The sequence below is a fragment of the Camarhynchus parvulus genome, chromosome 2 (assembly GCF_901933205.1).
Source record: "Camarhynchus parvulus chromosome 2, STF_HiC, whole genome shotgun sequence".
In the NCBI taxonomy this organism is placed as follows: Eukaryota; Metazoa; Chordata; class Aves; order Passeriformes; family Thraupidae; genus Camarhynchus; species Camarhynchus parvulus.
In genome coordinates, this window is record NC_044572.1 from 10,387,690 (window position 1) to 10,400,898 (window position 13,209).

The 13,209-nt window shown below is 39.3% G+C and overlaps 1 protein-coding gene across 5 annotated transcripts in view; it reads right to left on the reverse strand.

Moving 5' to 3' along the window:
- Positions 1-981: 981 nt before the first annotated feature.
- Positions 982-13,209, reverse strand: part of DIP2C (disco interacting protein 2 homolog C) — a 310,694-nt gene continuing 298,466 nt past the window's right edge. For all 5 annotated transcript variants that reach the window (XM_030943865.1, XM_030943864.1, XM_030943862.1 and 2 more), the window contains 4 exons: positions 12,755-12,829; positions 11,648-11,822; positions 9,172-9,295; positions 982-4,516 (listed from right to left, as the gene is read on the reverse strand). In XM_030943865.1, the coding sequence (XP_030799725.1) occupies positions 4,264-4,516; positions 9,172-9,295; positions 11,648-11,822; positions 12,755-12,829 (627 nt within the window). In that variant the 3' untranslated portion in view covers positions 982-4,263. The remainder of the gene's footprint in view (positions 4,517-9,171; positions 9,296-11,647; positions 11,823-12,754; positions 12,830-13,209) is intronic.

Consider the following 13,209-nt stretch of genomic DNA (forward strand, 5'->3'; position numbering starts at 1 on the left):
GCTTTGCTCACAGGGCGACTCCTGACAATTTGAGGTTGATTTCTGTGCACCCCCCTCCCTCCCTCCCCCAATAACAGTGCACAAAGCAAATCTTTGTGTTGAAGACCAGAAAAGGAAAGCTGTATGGTCTTTTATCAGAATTTTTTCCAATTCTTACATTCTTAATATCAATGTGATAATGAAGAAATTATGCTGCTCTTATCGTGCATGATTCTTCTAACCCTACAATTTTTTTTTTGTTGAGATTTCCCACCAGCTTTGCAGTGTTATAGCCACCTTTTGCCAAAATAATTTTTAAAATGTGGAATTTAAGTATTTAACCTTTAAAAAACCTTAATCCCATTAACATAAAAAAATCAATCCCCTTTTTGCTTTAATGAAACTGTTTGTAAAATTGAATCAGGAACTGTTCTGCCATCCTCTTCCTTCTGCCATCTCTAACTTGCTTTCTCCTTCCCACAATTTCTGGATCTCCCTCTCTGTTCAGGGTAATTGTGGGTCCACAAAACTGCACCTACCTCTTGTGATAAGCAACCTGAAATCTGAGCCATCAGAGATGGGATTTTACACCCTGAATTTCCCAGATAGGACTCCAGAGACACGAGTACTGAGAATTTCATTCTTCGAAATCGCATTTGGAAAATGAGAGCCGGGGCCAAACCTCTTCTCTGGGAATGCTGCTACTCAGCAGCTGGGAGCCAGCTCTGAAATCAAGGTCTTTCTGGAAAAAGCCATTGGAAAGGGGCAGATCACATTTCCAGGATCACATTTCCAGGATCACATTTCCATTGCCCAAGGCTGCTGAACCGATAGGGAGGCTCCAGCCCCACGAGTGAGTGACCAAGCTGTAACCCATAAACTTCCACTGGCAGAAAGCTCCATCAGAGCTGTAAAACCTGGGTCAGGAACTTCCTTAGGTGACTGATTAGCAGCATGTCAGCAGCAAGACCTTGCAACAAAAGTGATAAGTGACAAATTTGAGGAGTTTTACAGTACTAATGCTTGTTATTGCTTCTCACAAAATGTTACCAAGCTTACAATAATCTTTACACTTTCAGCAAAAATGTGAACAGTATATTTGAATATATTAAAAAGAATTAAAAAAACATTTCACAAAAAACATTTGTTGCCATATGAAAGTCTTTCAGCAATAAATGCCCACACCAGTATTTAAACATTGTTAAAAGTATAATGATTTGTACTAATAAATTATGCAACAAGAGAGGTAAACAAAATAAAATTACAGTATAGCTCTCCATGTTCCTCCACCGAGCATCCACAGCTCTCGGAAGCTCCATTTTAGATGACTAATTAAGAAACTGATATTTTCAGAGCAACAAAAATAAAAGCTTTTATTTGTTCATTTGAATATAAAACAGGCGTTATCACAGATGTACAAAGCGTACTGGTGGTTTAACATACAAGAAGGTTGCTGTCCTTTGCACATAAAAATTTTTGTTTGAATCTGTGATTGGCTGAGTTACATGAATTTCTCTAACCAGTCACCACACTCTATGAAATAACGCTGCTAACATTCAACTGATAAAAGGGACAGTCTTCCCTTGGGTAAAGTGTCAAGCAGGATTAAATATATATAATAAACAAGCACCATGAGGAATCTGCTCCTGTTTGATTAGTTTTGTGTTTAAATGTTCATTGTGTACCCTCTCTTTTTGTGCATGTGCATCGAGTTGATTACATGGTTTTGTCTGACTCCAAAAGCACAAGGTCACAAGACAAACATTTTATACATTCTCATGAATGGTTTATCTACAGTACAGTTTCTAATACAGAACAATCCTTCTTTATTGCTCAGTCTGATGGTGCTTAAATGTTTCCTTCCTTTTGCTTGCACAACAAAACCAGAAACTCAGTTTATCATTTCTCTTAACTCAGGATTTAACAACCACAGATGACAGGTTGCAGAAGAGAGCTGTTATTAACTGCGTTTCACAACTGCATTGCAGTTCTTTTATTCTCTACAAATGCAAAGTTGACTTCGTGAAGGTTAAAGTGATGCTTTGAACGACAGCGAGATTTGTTTTGCAGTACTGAGATCAGCGATAGCAGGACTTCACAAGTTAGTTCACACACTGCAATTATGTTTGTAATCAATCAACATCTTGTCTGAAACCTTACAACAACTTGCCATTAAGAACAGATTTTATTCTTTTTAGGGAGCAGAAAATGAATTTGACAAAGTATGGGATTGGTCTGCAGAGCAGGAAGAGGGCTATTCACAGGACAGTGAGGGCGGAAAAGATGGCCTGAAAGAAAACGCGTCTGACGTGGCGAGATGCTCTGTACTGTACATGCAGACTAAAACGTCCCTACCTTTTAAAAAGATTTTTAACACCCAGCATTGAGACTCCCTTATACGTGATATAAACATGATAACATTTGCCCTGCAACAATCTTAGTCATGCATATCCGGTAATGAGAGCCAGCACATGAACGTCATTTGGGACAAATAAGAAAAGCATTCTTGGACTGCAGCTGGTAAATCCCACTCTCGATCACAAACAGGTCAATTCAGTTACAACCACATGAAGGAAGGGGAAGGGTTTAAAAAAGGGGGCGTGGGGGGCAGGGAAGACAACAGAACTGGGGAATCAAACCCCTCTTTTCTCCAAAGGTAGTAAAATGAAGGCAGCTGTGATGCATGTTTTCCTACTCTTCTCCCGTGATGGCCTCAGGTTGGAGACCACGGGACTCCTCGGCTCCTTAGCCAGGCAGATGGGTTCCTCTGATGGTTTAATGCTTTAGGGACTAGACATTAAACCATTCCTCTGATGGTTTAATGCTTTAGGGATTAGTTAGCAGATGCACGACCCGTGCCAAGGGTGGTAGTGACGGTTGGCTCCTCTCTGTTAAGGAATAAATTAAAGACCACTGGAACAATCGTTTCCTGTAAATGTAAACTGGAAGCGTTGGCCACCGAGCTACGTGTCCTAGCTGAGAGGCAAATTGATAACTCTGTGCAAAAAACCCCAAAACTTTTCCTTATAGCAGTAAAAACACCAACTAAAATAATGAAAAAAATTGTGCAACAAAGTTCTGCAGCTAGACAACAGTGCTATTCCTCAACCTGCCTTTTCTAAGTCTAACAAGTGTATGCACATGCCAGCACGAATATTTATTGTTGCCTCCATGGCAAAGAAAAGAAAATTATTGTAGTGCATTTTTAGTCTTAAATTCATTCACTGCCTTAAAGGCAGCAATAATTCCACTTGCTGGTATCTAGAGGATTCTTTTTGACAGGGATACTTAGCAATCCAGGATTGCTTTTTTTCTTTTTCCAAAAAATTTGTGAGTAACATTTGATTATCTACAGTGGGAGACACCATGCAAGTGACAAGTACTGCATTTTAAACTTTAAAATCTTTTGTCATTAGTGAATTTATATTTCATATATATATATTTGATGTGATACTATCCACTCAAGATAATACAACACTTTGTTTTTTATATTAGCAAACATTTCAAGAGTTTAATATTCTTGAATGTTTCTTCTCTTTTATACTTCTAAAGAGATCAAAATAAATTAAACGTTTTGTACATAATTACAGAAGAAGTAGTTAACTTATTTTATCTTTTTAGTTTAGTACAAAGATATTTGCAAGCTCATTGCCGAAATACACCTTATTTATAAATTTCTTCCATTCTAACGCTAACAGCAAAGGCTCTTTGGCCTTTGGGCTTTCAGCATCTCTGACAGAAAGCTGCAAGATTTCTAATTGAAAGGTGCTACTTTGGGTTTTCTCCTCGTACCACTACGTATTTTCCTAAAATGTGGGATCTAAAATGGCTTAAGTTAGTAATGGATCTGTATTCATCAGCCTTTTATGACATATTAAAACAAATGAAGGAAACAACTATTTGTATTAGTATGCAAATTGTTTTAAAAGAATCCATTTGGAGGGCAGAATAAAAAAAAATCTACTTCAGCTTACTTAATGTAAAATACAAAGCCACATTTACTCAAAAAGCAGTATTGTCCAATAAGCAAAAAAAAAAAAAAGTTTAAAATGGGCTTTTCCAACATACTGAAGGGCCTTACCCCATAGTCCTTCTTTTCTAAAATTTAGTGGTAAAAGAAAACATTTCACATTATATTTCCTGCCAATCGTGACTGCTTTGAAAAGTCGTAATAGAAACAGTTCCATTCTGATGAGTGTCAGTATCTTATCTGCACATTTTTTAGTGGACACAAAAAATTTTATACATCTATAGTAAAGTCTATGGAAGCTTTAAGGTACAAGACTACATGTTGTAGGCCACATAGATGGGATCTAGCTGGTCTGCCAAAAATCCATCTCGTAGGTGCATACGTTGTTTCTCTCCACGGGAGTTGATAGGAATTACACCAATGTCCACAACCACCACCACCCCTACAATCAGATAATGTTCCTCCAGGACCACGTTGGTGACCAAAGGAACAAGGTCCAAAGCTTCTTGCTCAGATCCATCCAGCTCAACTACAACGACCAACAAATTTGTCCAGGTAAACACCGCACTGGAACAAAAGAAAAAATAATATTAGTAATGGGGTTTTTTTCATCAATTTCATTTTTTATCCCTTTTCTTGCACCTTGGTTACCTTTTGTTGGAGCTCCTGGGGCTCTTTCCGTGTGCTCAGGACAAATTGTACACAGCAAGAGAGAACAAGCGGCAGGTGGGGCAGAAGAGCCCCTTGAGCTCTCTCTTTAATACTGTTGCAATTTTAAGCATTAGGCTGAACTTTACAGAAACTTGCCTGTCATGGAAGGAGGAAGACAGCACATGGTTCCCTCTGAAGCCAGGGAAGTGCCACAGCTCTGCTGCCTTCATGGAGTGATGTGTGTGTGAAGGTGCCTCCTCTGGGGTTTTTCGAAGAGCAGCCCAAAAGAACCAGGAGTTTAAGAGAGGAGGCACCAAGAAGAACAGCAGGAGCATGGTCTGAGCTGAAGGTCAGTGGGATAGCTCCTGCCAGTGAAGGGTGTGGAGCCCTAGGAAGGCACATGGCACAGTGCAGGATCACAGAGGCGCCCAGGGAGGGGGCATCCTCCCCATGCCTGCTTGGCAAACATGCGCCTTTGGGACTGGGCTGGCTGCTGTCCAGGCAGGTCAGAGCCCAGCACAAAAAAGCTGCAATTCTTCTGGACCAATTGGTTTCCACAGAAATAAGGCTGTATCTCCATCTGTTTTATTTTGGCTGTTTTATTTCTGTTGGGTTTAAGGGGACAGGAGTTTTAACATTCCTGATTAACAGTTGAGACCGTCAAGGGAACGCCATTATCTCCAGGATCTCCTCTTCGCCAAAAGAACTTTGAAAGACCCCAAAGTTTTGGTTAAGCCCTTGAGCAAAAGAAGGTAAATTTTGGGTTCTGCCACCTGGGACCATTTCTGGCTAAGGATAATGCATTTATTCTTCCAAATATGGCGGCTGGGAGGGTATCTAAGTCTGGTGCATGCTTCCACCCAGAGTAGTTTTACAGCTTCCCTCCATCCTCCTCCTCCTCACATCTCCAGAGTCTCCAAAGACTCTTGCATCTCATGGGAGGTCAGCACAGCTGAGCCACAAAGAGCAATCTCATTCTTCCTTGCAGGTGTTTAAGACACTTACTCCTCTAGCTTATTCCACAGAAAAAATAATAATATTTATTATTCCACACACGTATGCTATACATCAAGCCCTGTACTTTACTCGCCTTTACCTCATAAAATCAGGGGATAACTTCCCAGAACTGTCTTGAGCATAAGCATCTGAAAGTCAGAATATATTATGTACATAAGCCATCTTCAAAAAGAGCTTCTTACCCTAAGGTCAATGCTTGATTGAGACAGAAGTGCACTGTTTTAGCCTCCTAAGACAGCTCTGAAAATCCATGTACTGTGGAAACATATCTTCCCTTGCCCAAAAATTAGCTATGAAAATGTGCTCCATGTTGATGCTTGACAGAATGGATTTTAGGAGAAAAGTACTTAACTCTTATAAAAAAAATTCAGATCCTGCCAAAATACTATTTGATTGAATTCTTATGTGCTTATTGATCTGGAAAACTAATGAGCAGCCAAAGCAAGGATGAGAAGGCCCCTTTAACTTAGTACTGCTGTGAAATGAATTTTCATTTGTAATTATGTTTTCACAGACATTCTAGTAAGTTTTGATTGATGCTGAATATTAACAAAATGAAGTATCAATCTGCACAGGTGACAATCTCCAGAGAGGTCCTGGAATTTTTATTGATTGCTGTACAAACATCTAAATTAGTATTATATATATTTTAACAAAAAACCTGGAGAGATTTCATTGAAGTGTAAGTTATCATTTAAAAGTTTGCAAGCAAACTGTTACTTGGGAAAGCAATTAATAGCAAGATTCGGGAGCAGGTCCCTCAAACATGGTTTAGAATAAATTAGTTAGTCTGAATTCAGGAAACTGATTCCCAAAACTTTCATGAAGCTTCCATTCAGTCCTAAAATCAGTGACACTCCCAAGAGACTTCAATTTAATTTAAAACTCATTTCATATGTCATGGTTCTAACTCACTGGTGATCACTGGAAGTAAAAGGAAATATTGCTCTTTATGTTCTTACTGATTGAGATGAAGACACATTAACCAGTGTGTCTCTCTTATGCATACATCATCTTTCTAGCCCTGATGAATTAAAAAACTCAAACCAAAAAGCTGAGGACCAGGAAGGCTGACCTTCCCTTAAGAAATAATTGAGTCACAATAACCAAGTCACACCAAATAGAAGCAAAACAGTCAAAGCACTGAGCTGGGAATGGCCCCTCCTGCTGCTTCCACATCACCAAATGCTACAGGAAAAACAAGGAAGCTGTCAAAACACCTCCAGGGAAAGAAGCTCCTAATTGTTTTCTTCTCCAAATACCTTGTGTAGCTTTGTGTATACAAACCACTTCTAAGCAAATTCCAGGAAGCTCTGTTCTGTTCCTCTTTTGAGACTCTGACATTTAAATGAGTCAACCATGTTCTTTAATTAAAACACATACATTAAAGCACATACCACATTTTGTGGTTTTAGAAACACTTTCAAAATGCACAGTGTGTGTTTACATCACAATAAAACCAGACTGTGCCACTCTTTCACTTGTTATGTCTTAAGACACAGGAGGTCCAGAGTCAGAGGTTGTTGATTTTGTGCTAAAATTTCTTAAAAGACAAGAATAATTTTAAATGACCTTTTAGATCTGATCCTCAATGACAGAAGCTGCCCAGCAGGATCACATGTCAGTCAGCACATCCCTGAGTCCCTCAGTGGTGTCCAGTGTTACAGAATGAGCTGCATTTCTCTGAGGGGTTTTTCACAATCTATCAACTGCACACACCCAGCACCTTCTGTGTGCAACAGAAATTGGTGCAGTTAAATCCTGACTGGGACACTGTAACTGAAACAAGAAAAGAGGCTCATGCCCCTGTCCACAGAAAGGGATATATTAATTATAAATAATAATAAAAAAAAGACTTAGCTGGCCATTATTTTGTCAAGAGATGTTTCACAAAGACAAAAGAAGGGTCTCTAAGAGAAGCTGAAAAAATTACAAGTGAGAAGTCAAGGACAGTCAGGACAAGGACTGTGAATGAAAATTCCATGATGGTTATTTGGCAGAACATTGGTTAGGAAAAGGCTGGGAACTGTGAGCAAACCAAATGTTGTCACTCTGAATAACTGTATGTCCCTTTTCTGCAGGGATCACATCTGAGACACATCTAATTCATCAACAATCTCTCTTTTTGAGGGAAAAACAGTCCTGAAATACTGGCCTTAAATACTGGCCTTTGGGCAAAGGGCAGCAACATTACAGTGTTTTCTGAATTCTCACTCCTGTGCCTTGTACACAATCACCCAACTACTGGGAAGAGTTAAGGTACTGAGAATTATCTCTGTGTACTTCTTGCAGAAATTCAGTGGTGTTTTTCTCTGGTTGTTCCAGCTTACCCCCAACCCTTTTCCAGTTGCCACTTTTTCACTCAGGATTTCCATGACTGTGGAACAAAAAGGATCCTCAAAGTGCTCTCAGCAATCCTGAAAGCAGGAACGTAATTTAAGCATTTTTTGGTACTGAAACCCTGCAATTTCTGCAGTGTGATATGGCTACTTTATTCACTGCCCGTGAGCTCGTAATTTGAGGGGACACCACCCTCTGACAAACAGATACTGCTGAACACAGCAATTTATCAATCTATGGCCATCTTATAATAGAGCAGTCCTTAAACAGCTTGCTCTGAAACCTTTCCATCCACTGCTGGTGACACATTTTCAAGGGGAATTTCATGACATTCATAAAGTGTTCATACTGTTCTATATGAAGGCACAGAACCCAGTTCCCTGTGTAATGCCTGTCTGGCACAAGACCATTCCAGCAGTGATGATGCTCAAGGGAGGAGGCAATAAGGCAAAACCTCAGTTACAGTCAGCCAAGCAACTAATTGTATTCATTTTAACTGATATTTAAGAAAAAAGCAAAGTCTTTTACTAAAGACCAGTTCAGCTGCTGTGCTTCATTCATTATTAAGCTTCCTGCTCCAGGCCACACCTCTGCAACCAGGATTGAAAAGAAAAATGCACTAAATTGCTCTGGCTATTGCAACAGATTCATTTTGGCTGAAAGGTGAATAGCTGAGCTGTGGTTGTAGCAAAACAAAACAACTACCTGACTGAGTCTTCTGATGCAAGAATAATGAAAATTTGTGCTCATGTCGACCTCAAGAAATGATTTCCTGCTGTGTACATCTGAGGATGATATATTGATTAAGACAACATTATTATTAACTCATTGATTTACTGCTTCAATTTCCATTGTGACCTTGATTTGATTACTGCTTCATTTATTAATAACCAATTCAAAAATAACAGTGTGTTCACTAATAAAATTTATTAGTGCGTTCATTTGTTTCAAATGTTTGCTTGCTTACTCCTTAAAAAAAAAGAAAAAAAAAAAAAAAAAGAAACCTACTGAATGAACTTATCTGAAATCAGTCCTTTCTGATTAAATCTATTTGTGAAAAGTTTCATCCTAAGGACACATTTACAGCTGAGTTATAAATCCTGTGACCTCCCAACAGGCCATTTCCTGCATCAATTGCAATATCCAAGGAAAAAGCCCAGACACTATAGGTATTTCAGCTTTTTATAAGGGCCCTGGTGTTCTATAACCCTTACCATTCAGTGATGCTCTTGTGTGCTCTGATGACAGAGGTTTCGATATCGATCGGGTGGTACCTCATCCCTCGCAGCTCCATGGCTTCATCCAATGCACCCACCACATAAAGTGCGTCATGGCGCTCTGGAGGAAAGGGATTAAAAAAATAGAAAGATTCTATTCTCCAGTACATTAAATTATAGAAATGTTCACATTAAGGATTAAATAATAAGTACAACGTAACTTATGCTTGAATTTCTGAAACCCCAAAGTGATTTTTGAACTAATGAGCATTTTCCATTACTGAAGTGCAATGCCCAGAAAAAAACAGAAGAAAGGAAGGCAGAAATACTATTCCCATTTGAAAAAGACAAAGGCAGAAATCTTTATCCAAAGACAGTGGCAGAATTCCTGATTTTCTCCCAGGTGGGTGCAGAACACATTCTTTTTGTTTAAGGCACTCTGAATAGACAATAGGTTCCTTGTTTCTCTCTGTTTTTAAAAAGAGAAAGAAAAGATTTGATCCTGACAGTGTGGCTGATGTTCTTCCAAAGTTCTTCCAATTGCTTTGAGATGGTCACTACAAATGCCTTTAATCTATTACAAAGATATTTATCAATCAACAAAAAACACGCTCTAGATAAATAGCAAATTGCTTATTCAGGTAACTTAAGCATAACACTTTTAGAGCCCATATTTTTTATCTACCGAAGAAATAAATGAGGCTGAAATTACATTTTTAAAAAGATACTAGGCTGAAAATACACAATTACATGCTAGTCATGAAAAAATATTTGCTAAAAATAAAAGCAGATAACTGACTCTTTTTGTATGAATTTGGAAAGTTGTGTGGTGGTATTGTAATGATAATATGAGATCTACCTAATAAAGGGCTGAGAGCTTTCTGCACTAGGAGCTAAAAGTAGGAGAATGGAGCAACCCTTTGCTAGGAGAGTACCTAAGCCATTTGACTGATTAAGTTGCAATACCCTCAGAGAATCCTGAATTTTCTCAGGGTTAAGCTATCATGAAATGAAAAAAGCCTGTGCAACCCAAAGTAAATCTCTCCAGAAGGTGCCATTATAAGCACACGGCACCAGGCCTAATCCACAGGGAATGCTAAAATGTTTTCAGATTTGATTAATTCTTTCTTGGCTGAATAGCAGCTATTCTACTGGCCCTGGGATCATTCCTGGAGGTGTCCACAGCATTGCTGGAAACCTTACTTGGCCAACAGCCTCCCCTGGCCAGCTCAGCCACAGCCACTTGTGGCACTGTGCTCCTCAAAAATCACAGAAAAATACCATTTTCCCAAGCACAGCCTTTGTGTGCCTGGCAGCACTGGCTCACTTACACGTGTATGAGAGACAAGGAACATCATTAAAACAAGGAAAAGAATCCTGTACCTTCCTGACAGAAAGCCAAACACCCTATAGCTCTCTTGCAGGCTACTGCTTGTGTTACATTTCAGTACCCAGCCCTCTGGGGTAAAGACAGGAAAATCTGAAGAATGGACAGATCCTGTGATTAGCTTTATAACAGAGTTGGTGGTCACAGGAGGGACAGGGCTCAGACTCCCACCAGGCTTTTTCCATCTGCACAAATGCATTCCTGGGGACATGTAGGGGGGACGAGTTGCAGCTGATTGCTAAGAACACACCTGCAACCAATTAAGAACAAGTGGCATAAAAGAGAGGAGGAATTAGAAGACTGCTACAACGAGAAAGTGGCTGCATGAATGAGGAGAAGGCTGCTGTAAAGACCAGGAGAGTCGTAGGAGAGCCCCAGGAGAAGGTAACCCCAGGAGAGGGTGGAGCATCCCAGGAGAAGGGAGAAGAAAGAGACCCAAGGAGAGGGTGGAGGACCAGGAGAGTCCCAGGAGAAGATGGTGAGTTCCCCTGGAGGGGATAATCCCAGAAGAGGGTAGACCCCAGGAGAGGGTTGGAGAATGACAACGAGAGGATGGACTCTGAAGCCTATGGACATGCCAGGGCTCTGTAGCAATTTGCAGCAATATCTATCATTGGATCAGACTGCTAGATTAGCTGCAGATGCTTCTGGCTGCGTACTTCAGGAAAAGCCCCTGGAGGGGATGGATTCTGCAATGTAACTGTTGTAATGCATGCTGTAATATATAAGTATTGTTGTAATGTGTATAAGACAAGAGGGACATAACTGCCAAAGCAAACAATGGCAGTTTCAGCTGTATTTCATATTTTTCCAGCTAAAGCACTGGGTATATTAACAGTGCGAAAACGTCACTGGTGGAGGGGATTTATAGTACCTGAGGTACAACAAAGAAAAAGCAACTATTTCAGTAGGGAAATCTTGTCCTCTGATTTATTTTCTGATTATTTTAATTAGGGGTTTTTTTTGCAGTTTTACAGGCTTCACAGAAGATGGAGCATATTAGGTACCACAGGGCCAGAGGGGCAGCGTCACCCTCCAAATAATTCAAATTATTTGCATAGACCTAGATGGTGAGAAACTTCTTACCTCCATTTGCATCTGTGAGTTCTGTTCTTCTCAGGAACCCCAGATAACCAGTTCTTGCCCAAATAGTCTGTGTGTCTCCAAAGCTGAGTCTTGAGTTAAAATGATCTGATTGCAAAGATTCATCTCCATAGATGGTGAAATACCCACTGGCGTTGTGAGTGCTGTGAACCCATATCTAAGTTAAAAGCAATTATACTGGTATTAATTAAAGTAGCTTTTGAGAATGAAGCATTATTGAAAATTCTTGATGCAAATATTTTTAGTCGTAACTAGATAATACTAAAAATGTCTTTTAACACTGTTTCTGAACCCACAACTGACCCAGTTCTAGCACAGAGATCCCAATCTACTTTTGCTGAAGTTGCAAGGCAGCTCTGAGCCATGCCACATTCCTCCTGGTTCAGTGTATTTACCCCAGCAGAGCATCCTCCATGAACACCAGGCAGACAGATTATTTTAAAGGGTGAGGCCAGGGACCTTCACCTACGGAGAAGGATTCATTCCACTGAACTTGAAGCATCATGGAAATTCTTACAATTTCAAATTAATGAACTCTTACAGAAACTCACAAATTAGACTGTGGTTTTAATTATGATCAAACATGTTCTTCATTTTGTTAACTAGATTTTAAACTGCTTGAAAATAACATAATTTATTTTCTCACTCTAGAAACACAAAATAAATTTGAAAAACATATAGTCTTGCTCAACTCAGCTAATGAGAGTACTTCAGTGCAGTGAAGCACAATGATTATGGAGAACAGCACAAGAAAACCATCTAGCTGAAATTAAATTAATCTATAAACTTACTTTTCATGTAAGCTTCCACCAGAATTAGAGAAGCACCAAGTATAAAATACAGTTAGGAAAAGCAGATATTTTTTCATTTTTTAAACTTGAGGTATTACTCTTTAGAAACAATTTACTAACAATTTTAATAATGACACAAATATCACGATCCACACTTTATAATGATCAGCAGAATTCACTATTTTCTTAACTGGGCATTTGGTAAGATGTATCATAGGAAATCATTAGCATGCACAGCAATAGCTTTGTCTCTGGAATTTAGTCCAGAGCATACAAAGTTCAGGTTCTCACGACTCACCTCACCAAGATGAGAATCTCCTAAGGGTCCCTTTGTTTCTGGATTAGCAATAATGATACGTACTCCTGGGAGGATCTATTGAAAGAAAACATGAGGCAGTAAGAAAGCAGGTACCACCTTATGTAACTGTATGCTGATGCTTTGTCCCCAAAGAACTTTCATTACAAACTATAAGAAATCCTTAAAAAGTTAAAGTAGACTTATAGTGAAAAAAAAGTCCATAGATATGATAAATGCTGAGATAATTGGTAAATACGACAAAACTGCTTTTCTTTTTGAACGCTGTTCCATCAATAAACCACCTCAGAAATCAAATGTTCACTTGCAGAACAGAAGTTTGACCAAATGGCCCCTGTCTCTATGAGAATACATAGCAGGATAGGAAAAACCCAAATGAACCTTTGGCCTAAAACAAGGAGAAAGCCAGAGGCATCATGCAACCTCCCAGAAAAATG